General features: G+C 42.1%; 1 protein-coding gene across 4 annotated transcripts in view; it reads left to right on the top strand.

Moving 5' to 3' along the window:
• Window positions 1-27,088, top strand: part of CNTN6 (contactin 6) — a 126,842-nt gene that overhangs the window by 8,426 nt on the left and 91,328 nt on the right. For 3 of the 4 annotated variants that reach the window (XM_032120987.1, XM_032120985.1, XM_032120984.1), the window contains exon 2: window positions 19,010-19,147. The exons of the other annotated variant lie outside the window; for it this stretch is intronic. In XM_032120987.1, the coding sequence (XP_031976878.1) occupies window positions 19,093-19,147 (55 nt within the window). In that variant the 5' untranslated portion in view covers window positions 19,010-19,092. The remainder of the gene's footprint in view (window positions 1-19,009; window positions 19,148-27,088) is intronic. 4 annotated transcript variants of the gene reach the window in all.

The following is a 27,088-nucleotide window of genomic DNA, read 5'->3' as shown; positions in this document are numbered from 1 at the left end:
TGAGAGCCCATGACTGAGAGCCCATGGCTGAGCCCATGACTGAGAGCCCATGACTGAGAACCCATGGCTGAGAGCCCATGGCTGAGCCCATGACTGAGAGCCCATGACTGAGAGCCCATGACTGAGAACCCATGGCTGAGCCCATGACTGAGCCCATGGCTGAGCCCATGACTGAGAGCCCATGGCTGAGCCCATGGCTGAGCCCATGACTGAGAGCCCATGGCTGAGAGCCCATGGCTGAGCCCATGACTGAGCCCGTGACTGAGAGCCCATTACTGAGCCCATGCCGTGTCCTCAGCGCATTCCTGCTCAGGTCTCACACAGCCCTTTCCGTCCCCTGTGTGCTGGGGCAGCTGGACACAGAGCTGTAGGTTTAAAGCACCATTTGGCCACTTTTCCATACATTTTTCTGCCTGTTAATAGGATTATTCACCCCCTTTGCTGCTGCCATGCCCCAAACACGAGTCAGTGCCGTGGGTCCATCCTTGCCATGGTGCCAGGGCTGCTTCATCCCCCTCTGCTGCCCCTCTCCAGGTCTGATTCAATCTGAGACATCACCTCAGCTTTCAGTCACTGCCTGAAGCAAAGGAGAATCCTGGCTTATGAACCTGCTCACAATTGCTGCAGTTCCAGCCGGGAATAAACTGTTCTTAACCTAAATACTCCTCTGAGGACACTGAGCTTGGGGGAAGAAACATAACTGTGCTGTATCTAGTGCAAGCAGGGATAAGAGAGCCTGGATACGCTGGATAACTTGGGAAAACAGTTGGGAAGAGAGGGGAGGGAGAGGAGAACAGTGGTGAATGCAGCTAAACAATAATGACCACTTTAGATTGCAGTAAATGCAATGTTTCCAAATAAAAATAGACTATTGAAGCTACAAAGAATGGAAAGGCTGCCAGAGTGAAAGATTTGTCCAAAAGCAGCCCAAAAAATACCTCAAGGAGAAGGAAAACTGCAGTATGTTGAAGCCCCTTCCACAGTGGGGGTGAGGTGGGGCTGAGGTTGGCGCTGGGCACCACAGGGAGCAGCACCCATGGAATAATTGATATGGCAAATTAAAGGGTGGTAAATATGATAGATTGAAGTGGGAAAAGCTCAGTGAAAGAAGAGCTGGTGTGGAGTTAAATTGGCAGGAAAAAGATTTTTTCACTTTAATGCAATATGCCCACTAAGGTGAGCCAGGATCCACCACTGAATCTTAGAGAAATCTTGCTAACAAGAGACTTCACAGGTATTTTGGGATGCTGTGAGGAAAGTTGTGGGGAGTGTTGTTTGGAATTATTCTGTACTTGTGGTATTTCAGCATTAATTGCACAGCCTTACTCAGAGATTACTCATTTTCAAGTTAGTCTTTCCGAAGGTGTTGAATAATGGATGATATTAAACTTTGGGTTGGGGATTCAGAGGATTGATCTGGAAGACATAGGTGAGGCATCCCCAAAATCAAACTCCTGTCAAAAATTAGCAGAATAAAAGTTATGTTTGAAGTGCAAGAGCTGAGAGAAAGCACTTTTCGCACTGATTCAGGCAAAATAAAAATGACTAAGCCCATCACGATTTTACCTCTTTGTCTGGCTGACTTTCTCAGCAAGATTGATTCCAAATCCATCTAAGCCCTGAAAGGAATTAGCAGGAAAGCGCTTTGTTGGAAGATGCTGAGGGGGTGGGTTGAGCAGCCAGAGAAGCAGCAGCAATAGCCAAAAATAAAGCCCCAGCCCTGATTAACTAGGGGGCCCTGTTAGGTTCTGAAGAATGAGTAAGTCATAAAACCTCTCACTTGAATCCCCAGAGGCAAAAGCAACACTTTGAGAGAATAAAAAGCAAGTTAGAAAGTGTTTGTGAGATCATAAAATCAGAGAACACAGAGACCTTAAAGCCCATCCAGTGCCACCCCCCCCTGCCATGGCAGGGACACCTCCCACTGTCCCAGGCTGCTCCAAGCCCCAATGTCCAGCCTGGCCTTGGGCACTGCCAGGGATCCAGGGGCAGCCCCAGCTGCTCTGGGCACCCTGTGCCAGGGCCTGCCCACCCTCCCAGGGAACAATTCCTTCCCAGTATCCCATCTAATTCTGCTCTCCTTCAGTTTAAGCCATTCCCCCTTGTCCTGTCTTTCCATGCCCTTGCACAAAGTCCCACTGACCCTTCTTGTAGCCAGGAGCAGGAAGGCTTCAGCCAGAGAAAGGCCCTGGATTGGATTCACAGGTAGATTCATAGTTTTATATTTGACTGAATTTATACAAATGCATGTAAATATATACTGAAAGTAGAAGAACTTTATAAAGCAGAAGGGCTGCAGTCGTGCTTATCCTTTACAGAGACCTTCAATAAAAACTCCTGACCCTTAAAGCAAGGAGGTGAGGCACAAACAATCTGTTACTACTGGTGTTAATTAGCATTATTCCATCCAGAAGTGCCCAAGTCCAGGTTGGACAGGACTTGGAGTAACCTGGGACGCTGGAAGGTGTCCCTGCCCATGGCTGGGGTGGAATGAGAGGAACTTTAAGGTCCCTTCCTTAGCCCAACCCAAACCACTTTGGGCTCCTATGACTGCCGGGCAGTAGGAGCTGTGCATTTGGAGCAGCATTATTTGCACACCTGTTGGCAGGTGAGGCTGAGGCACCAATATTTCACCCTCTGTACCCTGGTGATGGATGGAGCACAGCAGAACGTGACCCAGGAGCAGCAAACCTTCCCTGCAGTCACGTTCCTTGTGTTTGATCCCAGCTCCCAGACCAGGCCTTGCCCAGGGCTGGTCACCAGGCCACAGCCTGTGCAATTAGACACTACAATAATCAGTGTCTGCCTCTGATGGATTATAGCCTGGGCTGGGGATGGTTCAGAATAAATGAGCTGGGATGGAGGGTGTGACAGGTGACAAAGCATTTGTAATGGGCTGTACAGCTATTAAACCTAATGCAAAATAAAAAGGGCCACTAAACTACGTGTAAAAATAGTCAGAAATAAAGCTACAAATCTATTTTAGGCCGTGGCTGTTGACCTGGCATGAGAGACTGAAAATTAACCTCGTTCTGCAGAAATGCAGGAGGGTGTCAGGGAGGCTCTCAGGTCACTTGTAGTGCTGCCACACTCAAGTTTTGGGCATTTGAGGGGGTTGTTTCTCCTGTCACGGCGCAACTTTTGGCTACTCCCCAACTGCTGTACCCAAGCCTACCTGGGCTGGCCATGGACAGTCAGCAAAAAGTGCAAGAGATGCCTCCAGGATGGGCAGAGAAGATGCTACTGCACTAAATTCGGGTTAAACTGTTGCTGTCCTCTGAAGCCCTGCCTAACTCTGCACTTACACCCCAGGCTGGACAGGGCTCGGGGCAACCTGGCAGAGTGGGAGGCAGAGCTGATCTCTTTCTGAGTCACACACAGGAAGGGACAAGGGGCTCTCTAGGCTGTTTCCAGGAATTTGCATTCTTCAGAGATGTTTCTGGTGGCTACACTGTTAAAAAAGCCCGTAATGGATATTTCTGTTTTGCTTTTATTTCAGTGTTTTGGAGGAACAGTAATGCTTTGGGTAAAATTCAAATCAATGCAAACCTCATAAGCCAATAAAAGTTTATAGATGGTTATCCAATATGTAATTTGTTACACAATTTCTCTGTGGCTTCTGTTTATTGAGACATAAAGACTTTGCTTTTTTTAAGGGAGATTTTATGTGAGGAGGGCATAAGAAGGAATAACCTTTCATACCTATTGTGCCATAAACTAAATTACTCTTAACCCAAACCATTTATCTTGTAGTGGCAGCCTAATGAGACCAAAGGAAACAGAAACAAACTGCCTGGAATTTTCTTGAAGGGAAAACTTTTATTTCCATCAAGCCTGTAGCTTGCCAGACTGGATGTCATGATGGATAATATCAGATAATATCATAAACAGCAATCCACAAAAAGGATGAGGCTCTAAAGCTTGGGAAAGGGAGTTTTACCCCACACACCACAGGGTGTGAGTGCAGAAGAGATGCTCAGGAGTAGTTGCACACTCTGTGCTTATTTCCTGGGAGGAATTTCCTGCTGGATGTGAGTAATGGAGGGAAGGGAAGGAAGTCTGAGCAGCAGCCTGGGGGCTGCTCCAATAAGGATCATCATGGCTTTGGTGATTTGGATCAGGAGGGCTGGAAAAGCTCTCAGGAAGAATGATCCTCACCCTAGCAGGGAAATTCACTGCAATGCCTTGTGCTTATGACTAAGATGTTCTTTTTCTAATACAACTTTTCTCTTTGCAATATCCTTTGGCCTGTACACAACATCATTTTTCCCAGTGTAATTTCAAAGCAAAGGAGCAAAACTTTGGAGCAAATGTGACCTTTATTTTTATGTTTTATTTTTCTGAGCCAGACACACAAACATAAAAGGAGATTTTACTCAGTAGGTCCTGCTTGAAGTGTGAGTGCACTGACCTGGGGATACACACAGACTAAAAGCCTATTTTGAGGCTGTCTCATAAGTTAAGCGAAGCTCCAAGTCTTTGGAAAGATGATCTAAATCTTGCTGGAATCAGTGGGATGTGTTTCTCTTTCCCAGGACTCATTCAGCCCTTGCATGCTTCTTATCAGCTCCATTAATTCCTGGCTGATTTCCCCTCCACATGATGCAACTGTGGCTGAGAGATTGGGCTATGCAAAGGAATTGGAATAGGTGGTGATGAACTTGCAGTCTGATGAGGACTGATTTGCCTATTAAAAAAAGAAAAGCTCAAGGCAGTGGATCCCTTCAGACCCCAAACTTGCTATTTCCCTTAAAGGTGTGAGAGGTGCAGACCAAGAGAGGAATATAAACACTCTGTGTGTTGCTCCCAGCACAGAACTGGTGAAAAAAATGGATCTGTGTCACTACGAGGTAAAAACATTGTTTTATATGTCAAGCAAAAAGAGAAATAGTCCATTATTTAGATCAGCACCAGTAAATGGATGTTTTTAAGACTGAAAAGCAGGGCCATCTCCTTCTTATCATCTCCATTCAATCTCCTAAACTCTTGCTGAACCTATAACACAGCCTGGGCTGCGAGAGAGAGAGCGAGCCAAGGCTCAGAGTGACACAGAGTGACATCAGCAGGAGTTATTAGAGGAATTTATGAGTACAATCAGACATGGGGATGACAAGAAGCTGGGGAAGAGCTGCAGTATCCCAGGAAACAATCTGCATTATTAACAGCAGAACTCCAGGGAAGGTGTGATGAGCTTGACAAAGTGCAGACACTTCACTTCGGGATCCTCCTCAAGGTCTCCTCCTGAAAACCAGAAACACTTTTAAGCCCATTAGAGACCAAACCCTATTTTGGGGTTTTACCACTGCAGTTCCGAGGAAGGGTGTAGAAACTCCTTGATGGAGCAGCTTTGTGAGGATGTGAGGCTGAAAATGAGGCCCTTGCAATGCTGTTTCTGCAGTCATTGGGATGGGTTTGAGAGTCCTGGGAAAGCACCAGGTTGGGGTTGGCCAAGGCTCCAAAGGTGGCTCCAAACTGGCATCAGTGTTGGTGTGAAACTGGTCCGAACCTTCCTGAAATGGGGCATAACCAGTACAGCTTCCTGAGTGTTTAGAAAAGGGTTTGGAAAGACTTCAAACAGAAACTTCATTATTAAATATTTTGGATCCCTGTCCCATGGAAACGCCAGAGGGGAAGGAAGGCTGTAACCACAGGGGTTTGACTGTTCAGGTTTACCAATCAAACTATTTCAAAGGATTTATTTCTTCCTTTTAACTTTCCTTTGAATTTCCAATTCAGCGAAACACCTAAATACATATTTACAGTTGATATGAGAGTGATCCTACAACTACAGAAAAGAATACATCTGAAAATATGTTAATCAGTAATTCCTGCTATGGAGCAGCCATTCCACAAAGCTGGTATTAGACAGACCCTGAAGCAGGGAGCTTAAATTCTCAAAAACCTTTAAATTCCATGTTTCCTTCAACAAATCCTTCTTTTTCTCTGGAATATTAGCAGTGTTAAATAGCCAGCCTCCAGTTTTGAAGGTAGTTTATCTTGGGCACCTTTAAAAATGGAGGAAAAATTTGGGATGTTACTTGCTTTGTTTTTATTGATGTGGAAAATGAAAGTGCGATTCCTTGATAATAAATGCACTCAGGGATTTCTTGGGTCAGAACATTTTTTTCATGTTCTAAATGTAGTGGGTTTGGCTTAAAACAAAGGACAAACTTTCTAAGAGGTTTGGTGAAATCATGTGCTTTAATAGTGACTCCAAAAGGCAATTGCTTTTGATAAGGGATAAAGGAATGATAAGAGGATGAGGAAAGATCCTCTTTGCTATGGAAAGACAGATTTTGATATTCTTAAATTCCACTGAACCAACAACTGTAGGAGTTTACGACAAACAGTGATGCAGGAATGAAACCAGAGAAATTTCACTTTTCATGCCACCACAAAAACACAGCTGGGGATGGATCAAGGATGCAGGAACTGCTTGGGAAGTACACAGAAATAGGGTATAAAAGTGGAATGGAAAATGCAGATCAGGGGGATGAAAAGAGAAGGAAAACCAGCTAAACATGGAGGTGAATTTTCACCATCTCTCTTTAATTGGCACAACAGCAATATTCAAACCCTCAGGATTCTGCAGCATGGTGATTTCTCTGGTTAATTGTGAGTTTTCCCTGCACTTTTCCTGGGTGCTCAGGACTGTGGTGGTGAGGGATGGGAATAATTCCCCAGCACCCCATTGTAATTTGGACATTTAATCAGCAGAATCACTTGCAGAAGGAGTTTGCCAAGGAAGTGCTCCTCAGAACAGCCTTGGGTGAGACAGCAGAGTGTTTAATTCACTTTTTCTTTTCTGCATTAGAACAGATCATTTGGCATTGTGCAAGCTCCTCTCAATTTTTCTGTGTGATTTCAACAACACATTTTGGTGCATAAAAGAGAGTGGGAATGAAAGCACTGAAGAGAAGGGGATAAAAGAGGCTCCTTGGAGAGCTGATGTTATGAGGCAACAGGTGAAAGTCCTGTTAGCTTTCAATGGCCAGTTTAATGGATGAGGAAACAAAGCAGAGATTAAAAGGAAGTTCTGCCTCTGGAAAAAAAAAAAAATTCACTGCCAGGAAAAATCTCTTGCTAAATATTTATATCCAGTCCTGGCCTTTCATGGCCCTTCAGGTTTTTGAATTTTAGAATTGATTTATTTTAAATAACTGCATACATAAATAAGTGCATCCCAAATGAATCTCTCTATGTATTAGGAAACTATAAGTGAAATTATTATTCTTATCATAAACCAGATACATTTAAGGAGTTCTTCTTCCAAATATATTTGGTCCTGCTTTCCAGCTGGTGCAAATTTGCATTTCTCCATGAAGGTCAAAGTTTTCCTGCTCCCACCCTGGAGCAACCAACCCTGCTTACCTGTCAAAAACCCAGAACACCTCCAGAATAGCAAGTTCAAGTTCTTTAGTGTGCCCAGGAAGGGAAAACATTCCTAAATCCTGATTACTATTCCTGCTAATATTTTGCTTTTCTAACCTGTTCTGAGTCTGTAGGAATTTGCTGCATATCCAGCAGATGCAAATGCATCAATCCCTGCATGTGTGACTTGTTTGGAGTGCAGGGCAATTATCCAGGAATAAAATCAATTTCTAACAAATCATCTGCCATGTGCAAAGCAGGACTCTAATAGTAATTAAAGTCATAAAATGGATTAATGTTTCTCTCTATCTCTTTCTTTTACCCACTGGTAAAAACAGCTCATGCAGGAGTTCTAGGAAAGCTGCAGAAGAAATTAATTAATAAACAACAAATAATCACAAATCAATTCAGTTTAGGCCTAGGATTACATCATGATTTTCAAGCAACTTGATGCAATTGATCTATGTCATGTAAACTGTCTTTGAACTGACTTTGAAGGAATTTAGATGCTCATAGGGAACTTGTAGCAAAAATAAAAACATACTTAATTGTATAAAAAAGGAAAATAGATTAGGCTTGCTTTAATGTGCCAAAATGTTCTCTGCAATAAAACGAATCTCTAAAGTTGCGCTTCTATTTAACTCACACTAACATGTTCTTCTCCAATATACTCAAATACCCAGCTCATAATCAAGTTTTCTTCTCAAACTGCCAATTTAAATACAAAAAAACCTAAGTCTGTAAGTTATTCCATGCCTTGAAACACCATCTTATCAAAATCAAACCAGCGGTTAATGTTGTTGAAGTTGTTAAAGAAAGACATGGCTATTTATATTTATTAAACCCTAATAACTCATTAATTTTAATTGAGAACAGTGGACTTTCTGTTCAGTCTGGTCAGACTCCGTTGAGCAGGAAATTCCCAATTTCCAATCCTTGTCCTTCCTCCTCCCTGCCTTGGCTGGTGTGGAGCAGCACCCTCAGTGCATCCCCTTTACCTGCCCAGCCTTGTGCCCAGAGCATCCCTCTGCTCCTCCCTCTTGCATCACCCAAACTCCTTCTGGATTTTCCATGGGGGATCCTTCGGAAATGCCAGCTTTTCTCCCTGGCTGTTGTTTAAAGGACTTCGTCCTCTTCCTTTCCTTCTGCATTTCACCAGCACCCAGCTCTTGAGGTAAATAATTTGTATTCCTCTTCCCATCTCCAGATCATCTTGAAACCCGTCTAGACATTAAAGCAATCTGTTTGCTGCACTGATTATTCCACTTGGCTATATCCCCTATCTCAAAGTACATAGATTATGCTGAATTAAGTCCAATTTCATCCAGAAACCAACTGATTATTTTCTTCCCTTTCCTCATTATCCAAGAGATTCTAAATGATAGCAATAAACAGCAACAGCATCACCAAGGAGGAAGGGAGTGGGAAGGATCCTCATTTCACACTGAATCATTTACTTGTTAAACAATAAGCCTTGAAATTAACTTTCCCTCCTGACACCCCTGCATGCACATATGCAAATAAAATGATTACAGGCTTCATCTTGGGCAAAAATAATGGTCATGGATGGTTCAGCTAATCTTAAGGTCACCCTGGAACTGCAGCCTTGCTTGTTCCTATTTATGTTGGTTAGAATTCCACCTAATGGTGGTTTAAATCCGTGGCCACCCAGGTCAGCCCAGAACTAGTCCTGGCCACTTTATTTATTGCTGCACTGCAGTGGATGGCTATTAAAAAATCTAAATATTTCCTGACAGCTCTCGGGGGAAATCTACAGTTCATCATTTCCTTCCATGGTACTATTAATACTTCCTGACAGGCTGAAAGCCAGTTGTTAATAATTTGGCAGATTTCCAGCTTCTTGTCTAAAATTAGCTTCAGTTTCAATTTGGGTTTTTTTGGTTTTTTTTTTGCAAATCTTAACCTCTGGTCCAGAAATTTCTGAGGCAGGAGTGGCAGGGAATGCCCTGGTCCCCTTCTGCAGGTGTTTGTCCAAGCCTCGAACCTCCTGGTTCAAAAGAGCATTGCTCCACGTCCAAAACTCCAGGGGTGTTTTGCTCAACTGCACATTCCCTTTGGGAAGAAAGTTTGGTGGATTGGTGAGTTCTCTGTGTCCAGTGGGCAGAGAAATTGCCTTTTTTTCTTTTTAAAGGCGTTGTGAAGGCCACCAGCTGGAGGACCAGATGTGTAAGAAATGCAACAGCAAAAGTAATAAATACTAAAGATATTGTTTTATTTGAAAGGAGAGCCCCATAAAGATATCACAATGCCTTTAACACGGATTTTAATAAAAAGACCTGGGATATTGGATGTGAAGAAGCAAAAGATTAAACTCCAAGCACCAAATAAGAGACTTCAGGGTGGCACAAATGAAAGCATTGCTGGGATATGAGGCTCACAGAGAAACAACTGCTGCATGAGTTCTTGAAAGAGATGAAGTCTTCAAGATATCATTGTAAAAGTTTATCAACAATTCCTTTATTAACCTCCATATCTTTGAAGAAATCTGCACACTGTCTTTTGAGGATATTCTACTTCTGATCCTCTTTTTACTGAAGAAATGGGAATTTCGCTGCTGAAACAGAGTCAATTTTTTTTAATCATTATTACACTGATAATATTTGGAAGGAGGTTTTCTTAAGCTTTTACTCATAAACATGAAGTAGATATTAAACTTTTCACCTGGGAAGAATAATGTAGACTCTTCATTCCCAGTATTTGGGTGCCATCAGGATCTGCAGCTTTAGTGTTTGTGAACATGTTAAAGGAAAAGTGATAATTGGTTTACCAGCGATATTTTCAGGTTTGGTAAATTTAACACTTTCAGATCTCTTCAAAAATGTTATTTCATAACGTATTGAATTGAAAATTGATCCACACTTCCACTTCAGCCAAACCGTGGAAGCCTTTTTATCAGACTTTTTCCATCTCAGTGTTGTAATTCCTGCAGAATGCATTGAGTGATTAGGAGAGAATCTTCTCGTTGTTGGAAATTAGCTTTTTGATGAAAACTGCTGAATTCTAGTTCACATGGAAAATGTTCTCTTCTGTGGTTCCCACAAATCTCTGAGGACTGCACTGATGTTTTGATCCTATCAACACTTCCAGGACAGATTTCACCCAGGTGTTGGAGGTCCATTCCCACATATTTCAGGATGAAATGGGAGCAGCACTGTTTTAGCCCAAGAATGAGCAAAGCTCTTGTGTTTGGCCCTTGCAGTTCTGCCAGTTCCCTGACAGAGCTGGAAATTCCCATACCAGGATGATTGGAATGACCCAAGAGTACTGAAATCCTAATCCAAACCTTTAGATGAAGTTATTGTGAAGTTGCCTTCACTTTGTAGCAGACATGAGCATATTTCTGTCACGTCTTTAAGCATTTTGATTTGCTTCTATGTGAGAATTTGGGCTTTAGGCAGATCTGATACAGAATTCATTTTACCTTATTCAACATTATACAAATGTCTAATAACTGGGATTATTCCTGGTTTTCTTCCATAAACATTTTGATGGCAGGTGACGCTTCCAGTGCTGGTGCTGAGGCATAGAAGGGGATCAAACTAAAAGATCTCCATCCTGATAAGAGGGAAAGAGACTGAGGTGACCAAAGCATTGTGTTGGAGCTAAGGTAGGATTAGATCCTGCTGCCATCGTGAGGAAGCAGCTCCAGAAGGGCCAGTCCAAGCTCCCAGTTCTCTTTCCAGTGATAACCCCTGTGAAAGGTTGGGGAATAGCTGGATCTTGACTCCTTCTGGACTTAGGCTGTCCCTGGGTTACACATTCAATGTATTCACAGGTCTGTAACATACGGAATAAATTCTGCCCTTCCTGTTGCACTTCATACAAAGAGAGACTTAAACTGCACAAAAAAAGGGAAGGGAAATGGAAAACAGTATCTGAGGTTAATTCTTCCAGCTCACCTCCAGCATCTGTGTCTGCAAATACAAAGAGATGCAATCCCAGTAGCACATGGTTTTGGGGAGCCACTTTCCATATCTCCTATGGATTCTCCAGAGCTGGAATGAGATTTGCCTTCCCTCAGTTGCTGGAAACATGGGAGCCAATGCTAAATGCTGCTCTCACTGCTGCAAATCTTTCTTTTACCTTTTCCATTTTGCCCCAGGAAGCTTTTGAGGCTGACATTTTTCTATCTCTCAAACAACATAAGATAAATTATTACTCTGCTTTGTCTCACTCTACTGCTGTCTCACTTCTGTTTAGTTTATGAAAAGAGTTCTGAGCTAGAAATGCGCTGTAAAAGACACCAGTGCTTATCCCAGCTGCAAATTTAATGCAGAAAACACACTTCCAAAAATCAGAAGCAGTAATTTCTGCTCAGAGCAGAAATCACAACAGAGCCACACTGAGCACAGCTGTAGGAGGGAATGAGACCTTTTGTTCCTTGATACTGCATTTCAGGGTCTAGAAGATGAGGAACTGACTCCCTGTGCTGCCTCTAGGAATATCAGTAATGAACACTAATGGTCATGGAATATTTCTAAGCTGCTTAAACTGGAACTGTTTCTTTTTACCTTCTATAGGGTGAAATGGTGTAACTAATTAGCCAAAAAAGCAGTTCATTGAATTTTTTAAGGGACACATGTAATGACGTGCCTCACTTAATTAAGCGACAAGTATTTTGTACTGAATTTGGACATTTTTACATATAAATGATGTTCCAAAGGGTAAATCTGCATGTGACAGAGACTGCAGAATAGAAATTACTACAAACTAATATACTGAATTATAACTTTAGGTTGTCTTTGATGGACTTGACTCACAACACATTCAGATACAAATCCAGAAATAAATGGATGCAGAAACCATGGAAAAGGGGTTATAAAGAGGAATGTACTTACTGGGATTTTATTTATGATGAATTCAGGCCCACAGTTCTGGCTGTGGGATAAGTTTCCTTCAGTGCCATGAACCACTCTGGGCTGTTTCAACCTGAACTGGTAAAATATTTCATCCTCTAAAAGGGATTTGTGGATGGATCTGGACTGAAGCCAACCCTTGGCACAGCTGCAGGTATGCAGACACCCCAAAATCCCAGGATACTGGCACCCCAACATTCCCCACACTCAGATCCTTCCTCCCTGGGTCCCAGAGTGAGACCAACATACCAGACAGGTTTATAATGAACAGAAAAGTCTTCACCACTCTTCAAACAAAACCAATTTCTGTGCCAGACTAATTCCACCACACCACACCGAGATAATTCTGTATTTATTTATCAGGTAGAAGAATAGCACCATAATTTTATATATTAAAAAAAAACCAAACCCAACAGTTGAGATGATTGAACCAAATTATCCCTTTGTATCCTATGTACATAGACTCATGTATATACACACATATGGACACGTAGGCTATAAAAAGCTGTCTCTATCCCTAAGTTACACCACCAGAAATGTTGGTTCACGAGCAGTGTGAGTGTGAGAAGCAAAATCTGATATTGTTTCAGCCTTTTGGGCTGATTACTGGCATTTCAGAGTGTATAAATTTTAAAAAAGAGTGCCAAATACAGCTCCAAATGACGTGGTTGTATGGGATAGCTGCACCTGGGTTCAGCACGAGGGCTGGGATGGGGTTACACTCAGTTATATTCATTATCACTTCGGCACTTTGCTGTTGAAAGACATTTTAATTCTGATTTGTCAACAGCACAGCCCACTGAGGTTTCTATCTTTCAGTCTTTCTGCTTGGGTTAAATACAGCAAAAATGTCTCGTTGGCTCTTGCCTGTTGAGACAGGGTTATTTACAGCTGGGGATGCCCACGCAGTGTTTGGCTACTGCACTGAAGCAGTTCAGATACTCATGAAAGAGTGAATGAAAGAGTGGCACTCCCTGAGACCTTTCCAGCAATTCCAGTGGGATCCTGAAACAGATGGACACGTTCTGCAGTGCACTGATGGCAGAGGAGGGCTTGCTCTTTCAGCTTCCAAGTTTAAGCTCCCTAATCGTTGCTGTGAAAATATAAACATGGGGAAAAAATCAAAATAATCTTAAAGATATTTAAATCCTGCTCTGTCTTGCACTTGACTATTAAAGAAGACATGAGTCCTTACAAGGATCCTTAGAATCATGAAATGGTTCGGATTGGAAGGGACCTTAAAGCTCGTCTTTTCTCCCCCTGCCATGGGCAGGGACACCTTCCACTACCCCAGGTTGCTCCAAGCCCCAATGTCCAGCCTGGCTTTGGGCACTCCAGGGATCCAGGGGCAGTCACAAATTCCCTATGCCAGGGCCATTTCAGTGCTGGTGAATCCATTTGGGAAGGTGAGTGAGGCCTCATCAGACACCAGAGCACAGTCCAGCCCCTTTCCCCTCAAATGTCTTAATTTGGGGAGTTTAAGACACAAAAGCCTCTGTAGTGTCCCACCCGGTAGGATCTCGATGTCACCTGAAACACAACGAGCTGTTAGGTCAGATTTAGGAAAATGTTTTGAAAACACAAGATTTAAACCTTCCCCGAAGGCTTTATGCCCCGAATTTGAATTGCAAATGAGCCACAGTATTTTCCATTTCCCTGGGAAAAGTAAGCAATAGCAGTCAGGAGTGAAAACCAAATGAAAATCCAAGTCCTTTTGTGAAAGAGGAAAAATAGTAGTGATCAGTATCGGAAACCTTTGTTAAATAGCACGGGGTGCTTTTCTCCCTCGAAATATGGTTCAATAATTCTAAATAAGCAGTAGGTACTCCAACAGCATACGTAAATCTTGTTGGAACCTGGAAAACTGGGCGCTTCTGCTCCTGCTCTGGTGGCTGCAAGTGTTTGCTATTCACTCTGTTATGGATATCTGGAAAATAGTTTGAGTGCAGAAAGCGCCTCAGGGATAAAAAGTTTGAAAAGAAAAATGTAGCTGTATATCATTGGCATTCATGAGAAAATTCACATTAGATGCCTTCAAATCAGGTGCTCAGGAGACAATAGAGAGATCAGGAGCAATGGTGTGCCAGGAATGCAAGCCTGGCTGGGACAGGCTTATTTGCTGGCACAGGAGGAATACAGAAGTGTGGAAGGGCAAATTCAGAAGATAATATAGCTGCGTGGAAGCTGGTGGGAGGGAAAGCTGAGGCTGCAGAATGAAAAGGCTGTGCATGCACTCCCCGGATTAGAGCCTTTCTCTCCACATCTCCGTTCCTTTCTTCTCCCATACACGCAGCAGGTCTCATTCCATAGGTGGTTACACCAACAGATCAGGCCTGGAGTGAAGCTCCTCCACCAGCACCACTGTGGAATTTGGCCCCAAATCCCTGTTGTTAAACATTTTCTCTCCCACCAGGTCAAAAAGTTGCTCTTTCTGCAAACACAGCTACATTTTGCCATGGGTAAAAATGTCAATTTGCTGGAATTTTGCCGAGAGCAAAATCTCATCATTCCCAGTGGCTGACAGGTTTTACCCCAGTTCGATGTCACATCACCACCTGAACCAAGTTTTCCTTTTACAAAACTTAACAGAAGATTGTGGCAGAAGTGAGAAATGGGGCCTATTTTCATGAAAATTTGGATGACACCAGAAGAGCATTTTGTCCTTTGGCACAGATTTGGTCTTGTAAGGGTTTTGCTACTCAAAAAATAAGGGATTGTAGAAATTAAGGGTCTTGAAAGCCAAAGCCTCAGCACCAGGTTGGGCTCAGTAAAGACCGAGATATTGGCATTTATGTTAATGTGTTAAATATATATCAGATGATTCTAATTAATAAATGAATCCATTTCCTATCCCCTTCTAAATTCCAAGGAAAACAGCAGCACAGCTGCAACCTTCAGCCACACAGCACCACAGCCTTTCCCTCTGTGTGCTAAGTGCCAAGTCAGTACTCGAATCCCACTTTTCGCCTGAATTTTTCAATATCCCAGATGTCCAGGAGGGAATGTTTGATGACAGCAATACTTGGGTTACCAGTGGCATTACCCAGAGGGTTTGCAAGGAGAAGCAGGTGCTGCACAACTCACCCATGCAGAGCCATTGCTGACCTGGGTATTTTATCCACCTTTTTCCATTAATTCACCTCCTGTATGTCCCTGTGTGTCCCACACATCACATTTGGATGGCTCAGGAGCAGATATCTCTCCTTCCCCCACAGATAAGAAGGGAAAATGACAGGTGTAAAGTATCTGAGGACTGAGATCTTTCCTATGGACTTGTTTTCTCTAATGGGAAAACAACAAAAAATGATGTTGCCTACTTCTGTAACAAACATATTTGTATAAATTACATCCTGCTGACAAATGGACACGCAATCAGGATTTTTAGGGGGAAGTGTAATGTTTCCCCCATGATCATATTTAACATATTTTGTTTTCCATCTATCTCTCTGCTCGAACTGTGGCATAACAATTAGAATAAGTGATAGCAGCACATCCAGAAAACAAAGGGTATGATGGCAGAATTTATCTTGTTACATTTCTTGATTTAATGCCAGTCTGGGATTTCTGGTCTGAACCAGATTTTCCTTATGCTATAAATATTTCAGTTTTTTCATTTATTCTTGATTTAGTTTGACAGTAAATAATCCCATGGAAGCTGCTGTTGGAAAGATGTTGTAAAAATTATTAAGTGCCTGCTTGCCAGTTCGGTCCTTGTGTTTGTCAGAGTGAAGGGAGCAAAACAGTTGGGTTACTTAAAGGAAATATGTGTGTGTGTGTGTGTGTGTGTGTATTTACAGTAATGCCCCATAATTTGCAGTCCTAGGAGCAGAAGAATTACAGTTCTGAGGATTGATCAATACCTTGTATGAATACAAAGAGTTTGGGTTGTATATTCTGGATATTGGCAGCTGCAGGTTCTTGTTTGTTTCAGGATTCCAAAAGCCTCATCCCTAACCCAACGAGAGGAGAATAGAAAGCAGGGAGGGTTTCAAAGGAGATTTCCTTGCAAAAAAAGGATCTTTCCTCTTGGGAAAGGCAGGGTCTGGCCAGTTATTTGGCTTTTCTTGGCTATTTTTGGTTTGGAATATTTTTTGTTTGGAATACCAGGAAGCATGTGAGTAACTCTGGATGGTTTAAGTCCATTTCCAATTTTCTTTGGTAACTCCTGCACCTTTAGCAGGGATTTCTGCACTAAATAGCTCACACACCAAATGTGCAAGGACCAGAAATGGGATATATTTGAGGGACCTTGAGGAAAAGGAGTTGGGTGGGACCAGAACTGGGAAGTGCTCGCTGTCCAAGGAAATCAACCACAGAAAAATACCCAGCAGGAGAGGAGAATCCAAATAGAAATGCCAAGGAAAACACGTGGGAATGTGCAAAATTCGTGGTGATAACTTCAGCAATAGGGGATAAATTGCAGCCAAACACTGCTTGTTATCTGCTAACAGCCAACTTGGCATCCACCAGGATGATTTGTCAGTAAATGGCAATTTGGGCCTCCTCACCCCGTGCTGCTGCTGCACTCACAGGTCCTGGGTGCTCGAGGAATTTTTTTCCCTCTTGCTAAGCTATAATCAGGGAAAAAAACCCTAAAACTGGGACACAGGTAAAGTCACAAAATTAATACAGGAGGAATTACCATGACATCTAAGTAATTAATTAAAATCCTAACTTACATTTGTTGTTCTGGATACATTCTGTTCAGGAAGGACAAGGGAAAACAAATGTACAGTGTTTTTTTTTTTTGTCTCAAATATCACAGATATGTACATGAGCTTCAAGACAAATATTGGCAAGCAGGAGAAAGGGTGTGAAATAAATATGATGTGATTCAATAAGGAAAAGCCCCGGGTTTTCCACTGAAGCAGAAATAATCAATGCCTACCTTCAGTATCGACAGGTGGTTTAAAGGAGGGGTTGGAGTGGAACCTGAACTGAAGGCAAGTGTTTTAAAAAAAGCACCAAAAAGTATTTTAAAAGAAAGGAAATATTGATTGAGGGTATTTAGGTGCAGTTAGTGCTGCTCGGGGCAGGGTTGATGTATAAAGGTACAACCGAGCTCCTCCTTCTCTGTTTCTACTTCGACAGAATCATAATTTAGTACTTTTTAATCCTTTTCCTTTCAAACACTTATAAATTTTGCAAATGTTCTTCAGTAGATCTCAGCTGTGTGCGAAGTAGGACATCATGAAAGGCTAAAAGATACTCTGGGCTTTTTCCATCCTTTTCTTCCAGAACTTAGAAACTTCTCAAGCTTTGATCATTCCTCGGGTTTCTGTCTCCTCTGAGACCACCTGTGATTTTTAGGTGAAATTTATAGAAAATGTGAACAGAATTAAGCCCCTTAGAGAAGTGGAATGGCTTCCAGAAGATCTGGATTTCTTAATTTTCTAAAAAACGTCTCTCTCACTCCTACCAGCAATGAGTTCCAGGGCAGCCCTGTATGAAATCTTTTCACAGTGCTGTGAAAAATGAGACAAGTGAGGAGAGAATATGGATCCATAAGTGTGGCTCATAATTGTAATTTCTCAGTGGAAAATTTTCTGCACTGAAAAGGTTTGGAATGATTTTACAATTTTGCAAACTCATTTTATTAAGTGATTTCTGGTTTCAGCTGCTTTATGAACTGATCCCCAACAGTAAATTACCCGTTTGCCCTTTGGGAGTATAGGCCAAACAGATACTTTTTCCTGGCTTAATTCATCAACTGTTGACTGAAATGTCAAAGGAAATTAAAGGAAATTGTTATGTAAATCCTTGTGGGCGGATGGTTCATTTCTGAAGCATAAAACTTCACACAGAAAAGGTGATTTTTTCCTTTACATGGGGTGTGTGTGACATTGTGATCCCTTCTCCTGCCGTGGCAGATCAGTCGTTTGCATCGGGATCTGCTCACGTTACAGCACATTTACCAAAGGATCCTGTCTGGGATCAGAACCACACCACTATGGAATTATGGAATTAAAGACAGATTTGGGTTGGGAGGGTCCTTAAAGATCACCCAGTCCCACCTCTGCCATGGGCAGGGACACCTTCCACTGTCCCAGGCTGCTCCAAACCCTGTCCAAGCTGGCCTTGAACATTTCTGGGGATCCAAGGGCAGCCACAGCTTCTCTGAGAATTCCATCTCAAACCCTCACCATCCTCACAGGGACGAATTTATTCCCAATATCCCATTTCCTGCTGCCCTCTAGCAGTGGGAAGCCATTCCCTGTGTCCTGTCCCTGACCCCAGTTCTTCTCCAGCTCTCCTGAAGCCCCTTTAGGCCCTGGAAGGGGCTCTGAGCTCTCCCTGGAGCCTTCCCTTCTCCAGGTGAACACCCTCAGCTCTGCCAGCCTGGCTCTGTGGAGAGGGGCCGCCTATGATGGAACAAGAAATATCTTAAAGTTTGATGAACATTTAGGAGTTGGGAAAAGCCCATTTTTCCAAACACCTTTTCTTCCATCCCAGCACTGTCTGGCAGAGGGACCACAGGCAGATTTTTCTTTCCTGCCTGGAGAAACTCCCTCCCATCCCAGAGATCTCTGTGGCAGGGAGTGGATGGGAGAAACCCCAACATTACCTATGATTTTCATTCCAACTTTGTGTCATTTTGGAATTATTTTTATGCCGGGATGATCCTATCCAGACTATTTATTGCATTTTTAGTGTCTGAGTCTCCAATCGGTGCAGTAGAATGTGTTTGTACCTGGGGAAACTTGGGGTATTTATTTGGAGTCTGTACTTTAATTGCCCAATATCTCTTCCTGTTTTTGCAGAATACCCAGGTAGTCACAGGAAGACACACTTTACTTTCTTCCACTGATTGGATGGGAGGAATTTTTGACCTTGGAAAGTGGAGATGGTGTTGCTATGGAAACTAATAAGTCTGCTGCCATTCATGAGCTGCAGCACAGGTAAATGTTCCACTATTAGTGTTTGTGATTGATAAATCTCTATCAGTGTCATAATTCTGGGAGAAAAGAGAAGCAATTACCAAAATTAACAATCCTTCTTTGCATGAACAAGTGACTAAGGAGCTTTTCATTAGGACACGCTTTAATTTTAAACAACTCCAGGTGCTGCCTTTGAACCAGGAAAACACTTTGCAAGATCATAAGAAAGCTGGAATCCAGGTAGTAGCTTTAAAAAATAGTCTAAGCTGTAACAGTGAGAAAGAAAAACAATTGTTTCTTGGGTGACAACATCATGAAGATATTTCTTGGCCACAGCATCAGCAAATGAAGCTGGGTTGAAAACCAGGCCAGTTTAGGAGCACTGAACGAATGGTTTGGGTTCCACATTTCATATCGCAGCCTTCAAATGCTTCCATACAAGTGAAGTGTCTTTAAATCACAGTTAACGGAAAGGCAAATTAAAGCATTTATTTATGAAGTCCAAAAATGGGTGAGAATCACAAGGACTATCAATCTAAATACACAAAAAGGAAAGAAAATCTTGCTTAAAACTCAGAGCAAATGCAGACATTCCTTCTTTGCCTCCTGCTGGAGCGATGATGGACCCTCATCCTCCCACCCTGGCATCCTGACACTCCTCAGGCTGAAATCAAAGGCCAAAGTATGGTTGGAGGAAGCAGGACTGTGTTCCCCCATTCTCCTTCTTGAATATCCCTTGTGCTTAATTAAAATATCAACAGTTTGTAGCATATTGTGAGGTAAAAAGTTCTTTTCTGCCTGGCTAGGCATTGCTCACAGTGAGGGTTTGGTATTCTGAGTTTGTTCCTTCTCTGAACCTTTCTTCTAATTAAAAGTATATAACTTGACAATCCTGCTTCATATACCCATAAAAATGGGATTAACTCCTGTGGCTCATTAGAGCCTCATCTCCAAACAGGCACTGAATGGGAGCTGAACTCTTTGAGGTTATAATGAATTTGGGGATGGACTGACCCTTCGCACTTGGCTGTGATAGAAACCATGACAACTGGCTTTTGTCTCCAATTAATGTATTGAACTCTAAATAGCCAGGATATTACTCATGTACTTACAAGAAAATTGTATTAAAGTAACCTCAAATGATACTTAAATTAATTATGTAGTGCATGAGTCAGCAGCTGTTTGAAGTGAAGAAACAGAGCAGAGGGCAGGCTTCAGTAGCGTTTTAAAATACAATTTAAATGAAACTCGATGCTGTTTCATCTAAATGTAAAATATAAACCTCAGGACACAAAAATATAAATCTTGGGAGCAGACTTTCTGTTAAATCAATATAAAGTTTCTATTTCAGTAGCAAACAACCCACATGTTAAGGACTAAAAATCATGGAATGTATAAAATATTGTAATATATAAAATATTTCAGGTGAGCAGTTGCTCATTTAAGCCCAGCCTTGCTGAACTAATCACAACAACCACATGTTTAGGACCCAAGCCTTCCCTTTAATTTCCCACTGACCCACTCAGCCCTCTCGGGTACCTCTCACAGATCATTCCCCTTTTTACTACTGAGTAAAGGACTTGTACCAGTCTTTCAGAGCACATGATTCCCCTGTAATTCCTTGAATTCTTGGGAAATTGATGGAGATCCTGGAATCTGAATCACTGGAGGAGCAGGACAGCTGCGTGAGGGACACCCATGATTTGTATCTCCAAAAAGAACATTTCCCTTCACTTTTTTTCCCCCCAAAGCTTTCATTTTTGAAGCTTTTTTGTCATCTTCATCATTCTTGCCAGAGGATCATCTTTAACAAGCCCGGTCCTGGGCTCTAAACCTGAGTTAAAAGGTACTGGGAGCTCACTTCTAGATGAACATGTTCAGCTTTTAAAGACTTAAAAATAGCTAAAAATGTAAATGTTCCATATCCCCAGGCACCAAGAGCAGCTCACAACGGCACTTTTGTCCTGCTCCTGCTCTCAGTTAAAGGAACAGCAAATGTCCCACTGACTTCACTGGGATGAGTTAATTTATACCTGGGTGTAAATTAACTCCACTGATTTCGGCGGAGCTCTGCTGATTTTCACTCCGTGACATTCTGAAATATGCCTGATGGTAACAGTCAAATTGCACTTATGGCAAAACTTCTCTGATTTATCACATGGAAGGTTCACATCCATTTAGGAATAATAGAGCTGAGAGGGAAAATGAGGGACCAGTCCCGGTGCTGAGCAGAGCAGTTTTGTAGGCTGGGCATGGGAAGGTAATTCAGGGTGTTAGATGGCATTGGTCACTCATTTCCTCCTTGTTTCTACCTGACATGTAGAATGAAAATCATTTTGACCTATAAATTAATTTTAAATCTCAGGATTAAATGTGCTGTGCAGAAGAGCTGGGTATTATTAGCCCCCAAAATGGCAATTCAATTACTCAAAAATCAAACTGCCCTCTATATTCTCTTTATAGGGAAAAATCGTGGAAAGAATAATGTTCCCTCCAACTCTTATTTTCCAGCAGAGCTTTTTTATGTGTCTCAACGAGGGTCTTTAGGGTTTTCTTACAGTGCCTTAGGGGACAAAATAAAATAAAGTAATGCATGCACAGTGACACAGCGAGAGAACAGATTAGATTTTTTTTTTCATAACCCATTGCTATTTAAATGAGATAATCTGATCTAAGCAGAGCACCAGAGGCAAGAAGGGTGATGAAGATAAACTCAGAGATCATTACTTTAAATTCTGTGTACTTGCTATAGAGATGTACAACAACCATCTCCTGATGTCGTTGAAATTTAAACATTATTTGATACGAATATGTTAAGAAAGAGCCTTCACTGTCTGGATTAAAGATGTAGACAGGATTTTGGGAAGTTGAAATGAACAGACCTGTCCAAAGTGCTCAATAAAATAAAATAATTGTCTCTTCACACCAAAACTCTCTCATGTTTTCCTCCTATGGCTGCTCCTGGATTGTGCTGGTTTCTCTGGAGTTCATGAGTGAGGCAAGTTGCCAACAATACCTTGATGAGGAAAGATTTTATTTTCATTTTTAACATCATATTTCTGTCTTAAGCATCCATCAGATGCACCTCAGGCTGTTCTTTGCGTGTGGGTGCCAGGTCAGGTTCTCCTTCAGGTTGGATTTTCCTCATGTCTCCGTCTCTCTGGTCCCTGCATTCTTTCCTCTGCCAATAAATAGCTACCTTTGACTATTTCTAGAGCCTGTCTTCCTCCTGGACAGCTTATCCACATTTTTCTGTGTTCCTCCCATTCCTAAAGGGAAATAGCACCTCTTTGCCCTGATTCCTTGTGGCTTCTGCCCTCCAAATAAATCCATGCACGGAGAGGCGGCCTTTGCAGCTCTCCTTTGTTCTGCTCATGGTCTCGACCCCACCGTGGAAGCAAAGGGGTTTTCCAGGATTAAAGCTAAGGAAAAGGAGAATGGCAGTAAATTCTATCAGGCTGTTTGGACAATATAAATATTCCAAGCCCTGCCAGCCAGTCTGACCTGCATTTTGGAAATGAGGCATCAACTGTATTTTTACACAGCCCTTTGGCTTCTTGCCTCCAAATCAATCGAAGATGCAACCGCAATCTCCCGGGCTGGATTTTAGGCCCATCATTTTGAAACTGTTAAATTAGAGAGAGACATTTCCTGATGTAAAGTGTCCTGATCCTCCTTTGGGTCACAGCAGGATGAATATTGAATACATCACATCCCACGCTCTGCCTGCAGTCTCTCGCAGATTTATTGTTAGCATAACAGCACCTTTAGGGATGGAACAGCAGACTATATATTTTAAGACAAGTGACACCTTTGCTATTTCTAACAGCAAAATGTGGAGAGGAACTAGTCCAGCCTGGAAATGTCAAGGCTTCTCTGAACAACCAGAGGCATTTGGAGATCTGCTGATGAGTCAGACAATGATGACAATTAGTGTCCCTTAGACAACATGGAGGTTTCCATGGGTTTGGGAAATAAAAAGTTGTAACTCTGTAAGTGACTTGCAAGACTGTGGCAGGACATGGCTGATACTGCAATGACTTTCCCAGGAGAGGGAGGAGTGATGTTTGAAGAACTTTTGTTTCCATTCTGTGGGGTGCCAGGAGGTTCAGCTCATTCCCCAACATCAGTGAACAGCAACCATCCTCTGGTGCAACAAAGCCAGCAAAAGGGGGAACCTAATGCCCTGAAGATGCACTTTTATATTCAGGGAATGTGAGGGGGTTTGAAGCTTCCCACCAGACAGACATTAACCCACCTCAAAGCTTCATCCTGGTGGACACCAGTGCCACACTGCCGTATTTCCCAAGGACTCCACACCACCTCAAACCTGGATAGATGGATAGAACTGGATAGTTTAATATTCCCTACCATGGGCTAGACTCACTCCGCAGAAGAATCCCCCTCATTGTGCTTCATGTCCCAGAAAAACCCTTTTTTGAATTCCCCTGAGTGCACGGACATGTGGTGGAGAAGAGGTGAGAGCTCAGGTGCTGCTTTGAGGGTGCACTTTGAGATTGGAGCCTGCATTGGTTTCTCTGCCAGGGAAGTGTTATTTACAGTTTGTGGGGTGAGTGGAGACAGTGGAATTCATGGAAGTCATCACCAGAGGTTTATGTTTTCTGTATGGCTCTGGTGTCTAAGCTCTGTAGTCTGAAAGGCCTTGTCTATTTTTACACTGGTTTAAATAATTATTGCTTCCTAATCTTTTCAATTAGCTATTTTACATTCTTTTTTCCCCTTTTATTTAAATTTTACATGATTTCTTCCTGTTTCATATCAAACCGTTTCATCTCCCAGCACAAAAGGCTCATTAACTTTGTAAAGTAACATCCTGGTACTTTAGAAGTCATTACATTTTTTTCTCACTTTTTTTGTTTGCAACAGCTTCAAAGACAATTCAATTTTACTTTATTATCACTGCCAAGAAGTTGAAATTAGCAGGTGATTAGGCACTTCAAATATTTTGACCATTTTCTATTATCAACAATGGCAAATTTAAGTATAAAAAAATTAAACTTATAAGGCACAATAATATATTACTGAAACAGTTTATTGAAGCACAAAATTTTCAAGGCAAATTGCTGGTTTTAAGTAATTGCTTTAAACTGAGAGTAGGTTTAGATCAGAATTTAGAGATAAATTGTTCCCTAAAAGGGGTTGAGGCCCTGGCACGGCTTGCTCAGAGAAGCTGAATTTTGAGCTCCCCCATTTCAGAGTTACATGGATTTCCTTGGAGTTTAATAGCCAATTCCACTCCCTTTTTATCTCCCCAACCAATGCCTCAATTAAAGAACTGACACGTGAAACCTTAGATTTTATTATGGAGAGAATGATGGCCATAAAATCATGGAATCACTGAAGGGTTTGGGTTGGAAGGGACCTTAAGGATCATCTACTTCCACATCCTACATGAAACGGAGAGAAACCTACCTGTGGTCTAATTTTCCACCAGCAGAAATGAGAACTTTTTTTTTTCCAGAAATCAAACCTTGGAAATGCAAAAAAAAATTAAATCTGCTTTATTTTGAAATGAAAACCCAGACCATACTTCCCTGCTGTTTAACATTCCCACCCAGCAGCTCTGCACACACTGACACGGGTGAAGACCTTGCCCACAAACTTTTAAGTGCTGCAACAATATCTGCGACTGCCACGTAATCACAGGCTGATCATCCCTCCCATTGTTTGCAGAAGGGGGAAAATAAAACGTCTGGAGTTATTGATTCGCTACTTCTTTTTCATTTAGCGCCTATTGATCGCTGTTTATGTGTGTGTTTCTTGTTGAGCAGGAATTAACATTGAAAACTTCTTGGAATTCACTGCATTCACACCTGCCTGACATTCCTGGGGAAATCTTGCAGCCACATTCCCACTCCAACTGGGGGTTTCAAAAATCGGCATTTTCTCCTCTGGTCTCTTGGCAGCAAAAAAAGTTGTATACAAAAAGCTTTTTTAATGTATTATTATTATGGTTGGCACTTGCCTGGGACAGGAAATGTGGTTGTCACAGGGTTTGAGTGCCCAGAGTCATTTCCAACCCCTCAGGATGATTTAGGCCGTGGTTATCAGGCCTACATTACAAAAATAAACCTCTTGGGGTTGGGAGGCATTTTTTCATCCCTATCTGCAGGAGGAAATCTTGTGATTGCCATGAAAATTGCTGGTGGAGTTTGGATGGGAAGCCAGCTCTGGGACAATCTGAGGGATATAGGGATGGATTAGTCCAGTGGGGCCATGTGTGAGGGCTGGATGGATGGAAATATCTGGGATCGCTCAGACGGGTTTTCTGACTGAAGCTGTCACAGCTGGGCCATGTGTAAAGCACTCCTTTCATTGCTCTTGTGGTATTTAGATCCCACAGTTTTCCCAGTTTTGGCTCCAAATGCTTTCAGAATCACAAGCCAACCACACATTTCCCAGGAGACTGAATTCTAGTCCTGAACCAGCCAATAATAACAGGAATGGATTCTTTTTACTTACCTTACCTTTGTTTTTCACCCTCCAGAACACCCCTTTTCTCTATTACTCCATCCATATTTAGGATTAAACTCTTAAAAAAGAAATTAAAAATTAAAAGCAATGTTTAATTGTCATGGAATTGCGCAGTTTCAGGAGCTGGAGAAACAACCCCACAAGCAGCATGTGGGGATTTATGGCAGCAGTTGCTCTGGTTGCTGGCACAGTTATCACAGTCAGCATCCAAAGGCAAATAAGGCTCTCTGAGGCTTCTCTTAGAGGAGGTAAGAGGGGAACAAGAGGGCAAATTTTGAGTGTGGAGGCAGAGTTCAGGCACAGAGGGGACCTTCAGCCCCCACTTCCCTGGGTCTCTCTGCTTCCCTTCGTGTGCAAGGGAACCCTTGTGTGCCAACCCTTGTCCTGTGGGTCAGACAGTGGCGAAAGTCCCGCCTGGTTTGCAGCAAGAGGAAAATGTATAAACTTTATTTTGATATATTTGATTTTTAGACCCTTTTAGAGCTTTAGCAATAGCCTTTTTCCCCTTCTGCACAGCATGACCAGTATTTTGTTCTGTGTTCAGTATTAATATCTGCTTTATTGTTCTATTCTAATTACAATGTCATTATTAAAGGGGCCCTATGTTTTCCTGTGACAGATATTGCATCTCATTGTTAGTGGATCTTGGTTATTCCATGCTTATTGTTATTAATAATTTGTAGCAATTGGATTGGTATTAGAATATTACTTTGCTAAATCACTTTTGCTGCTAATTAAGGCACTGTGTGTGACATTGTTTAGCTCCAAGCATCATCGTCCTGCTTTTCAGCCTGCTCTAATTACCTGTAACTCATTCATTTCTACTTAGAAATCAGGTCTTTTAATCAAACTCCTCCAAGCTCTGCCATGGTGGGAGCTGCTCTTGGTGGGAATGAAAAGTTCTCATGGACAAAGATATTTGTGATGACAAATGCACCTTTCACTGCAGCCCTGGAGCTCTTTAGAAATAGAATAATTGTCCTCAGTGCTTCCAAACACAATAGAAGGAGGAGAGTTCTAAGGGAAAAAAGTGAAAGATGACTGGAAAAATCCAACTCTTCAAGGTATCAGCAAGGAAATCGCTGCAGCTTTAAATTGTCTTCTCAGCACTAAACGTTTGTGAGATCAGATCTGTCACACTGTTTGCTGGGGGAGTATTTCCTCTGAAGAAGCAACATCACTTCATTATTTGCCTGGGAAATTTATTCACTTTGGCTGCCAAACAAACAGAAGACACACAAAGGTCATGCTTGAGTCATGAGTGAAAACTCACATTAATGGCCAGGGAGCTTCCTGGTGTGTGTCTGGCATTAGCAGGACTCTCTCTTAGTGACAGAACCTCTGACACAGCCTGAATATTGCAACAGTTTGAGGAAAAACAGAAAAAAAGATTTATTTCTGTGCAATTCTTTCTGCAGCCATTTTAGAGGAATGTAAAAAAGATGTAAAAAAGGTGCAGATATTTGT

The sequence above is a fragment of the Corvus moneduloides genome, chromosome 11 (genome assembly GCF_009650955.1).
Source record: "Corvus moneduloides isolate bCorMon1 chromosome 11, bCorMon1.pri, whole genome shotgun sequence".
Taxonomy (NCBI): domain Eukaryota; kingdom Metazoa; phylum Chordata; class Aves; order Passeriformes; family Corvidae; genus Corvus; species Corvus moneduloides.
Note: the sequence above shows the minus strand (reverse complement) of the source record. Positions and strands in the feature narration are given on the sequence as shown.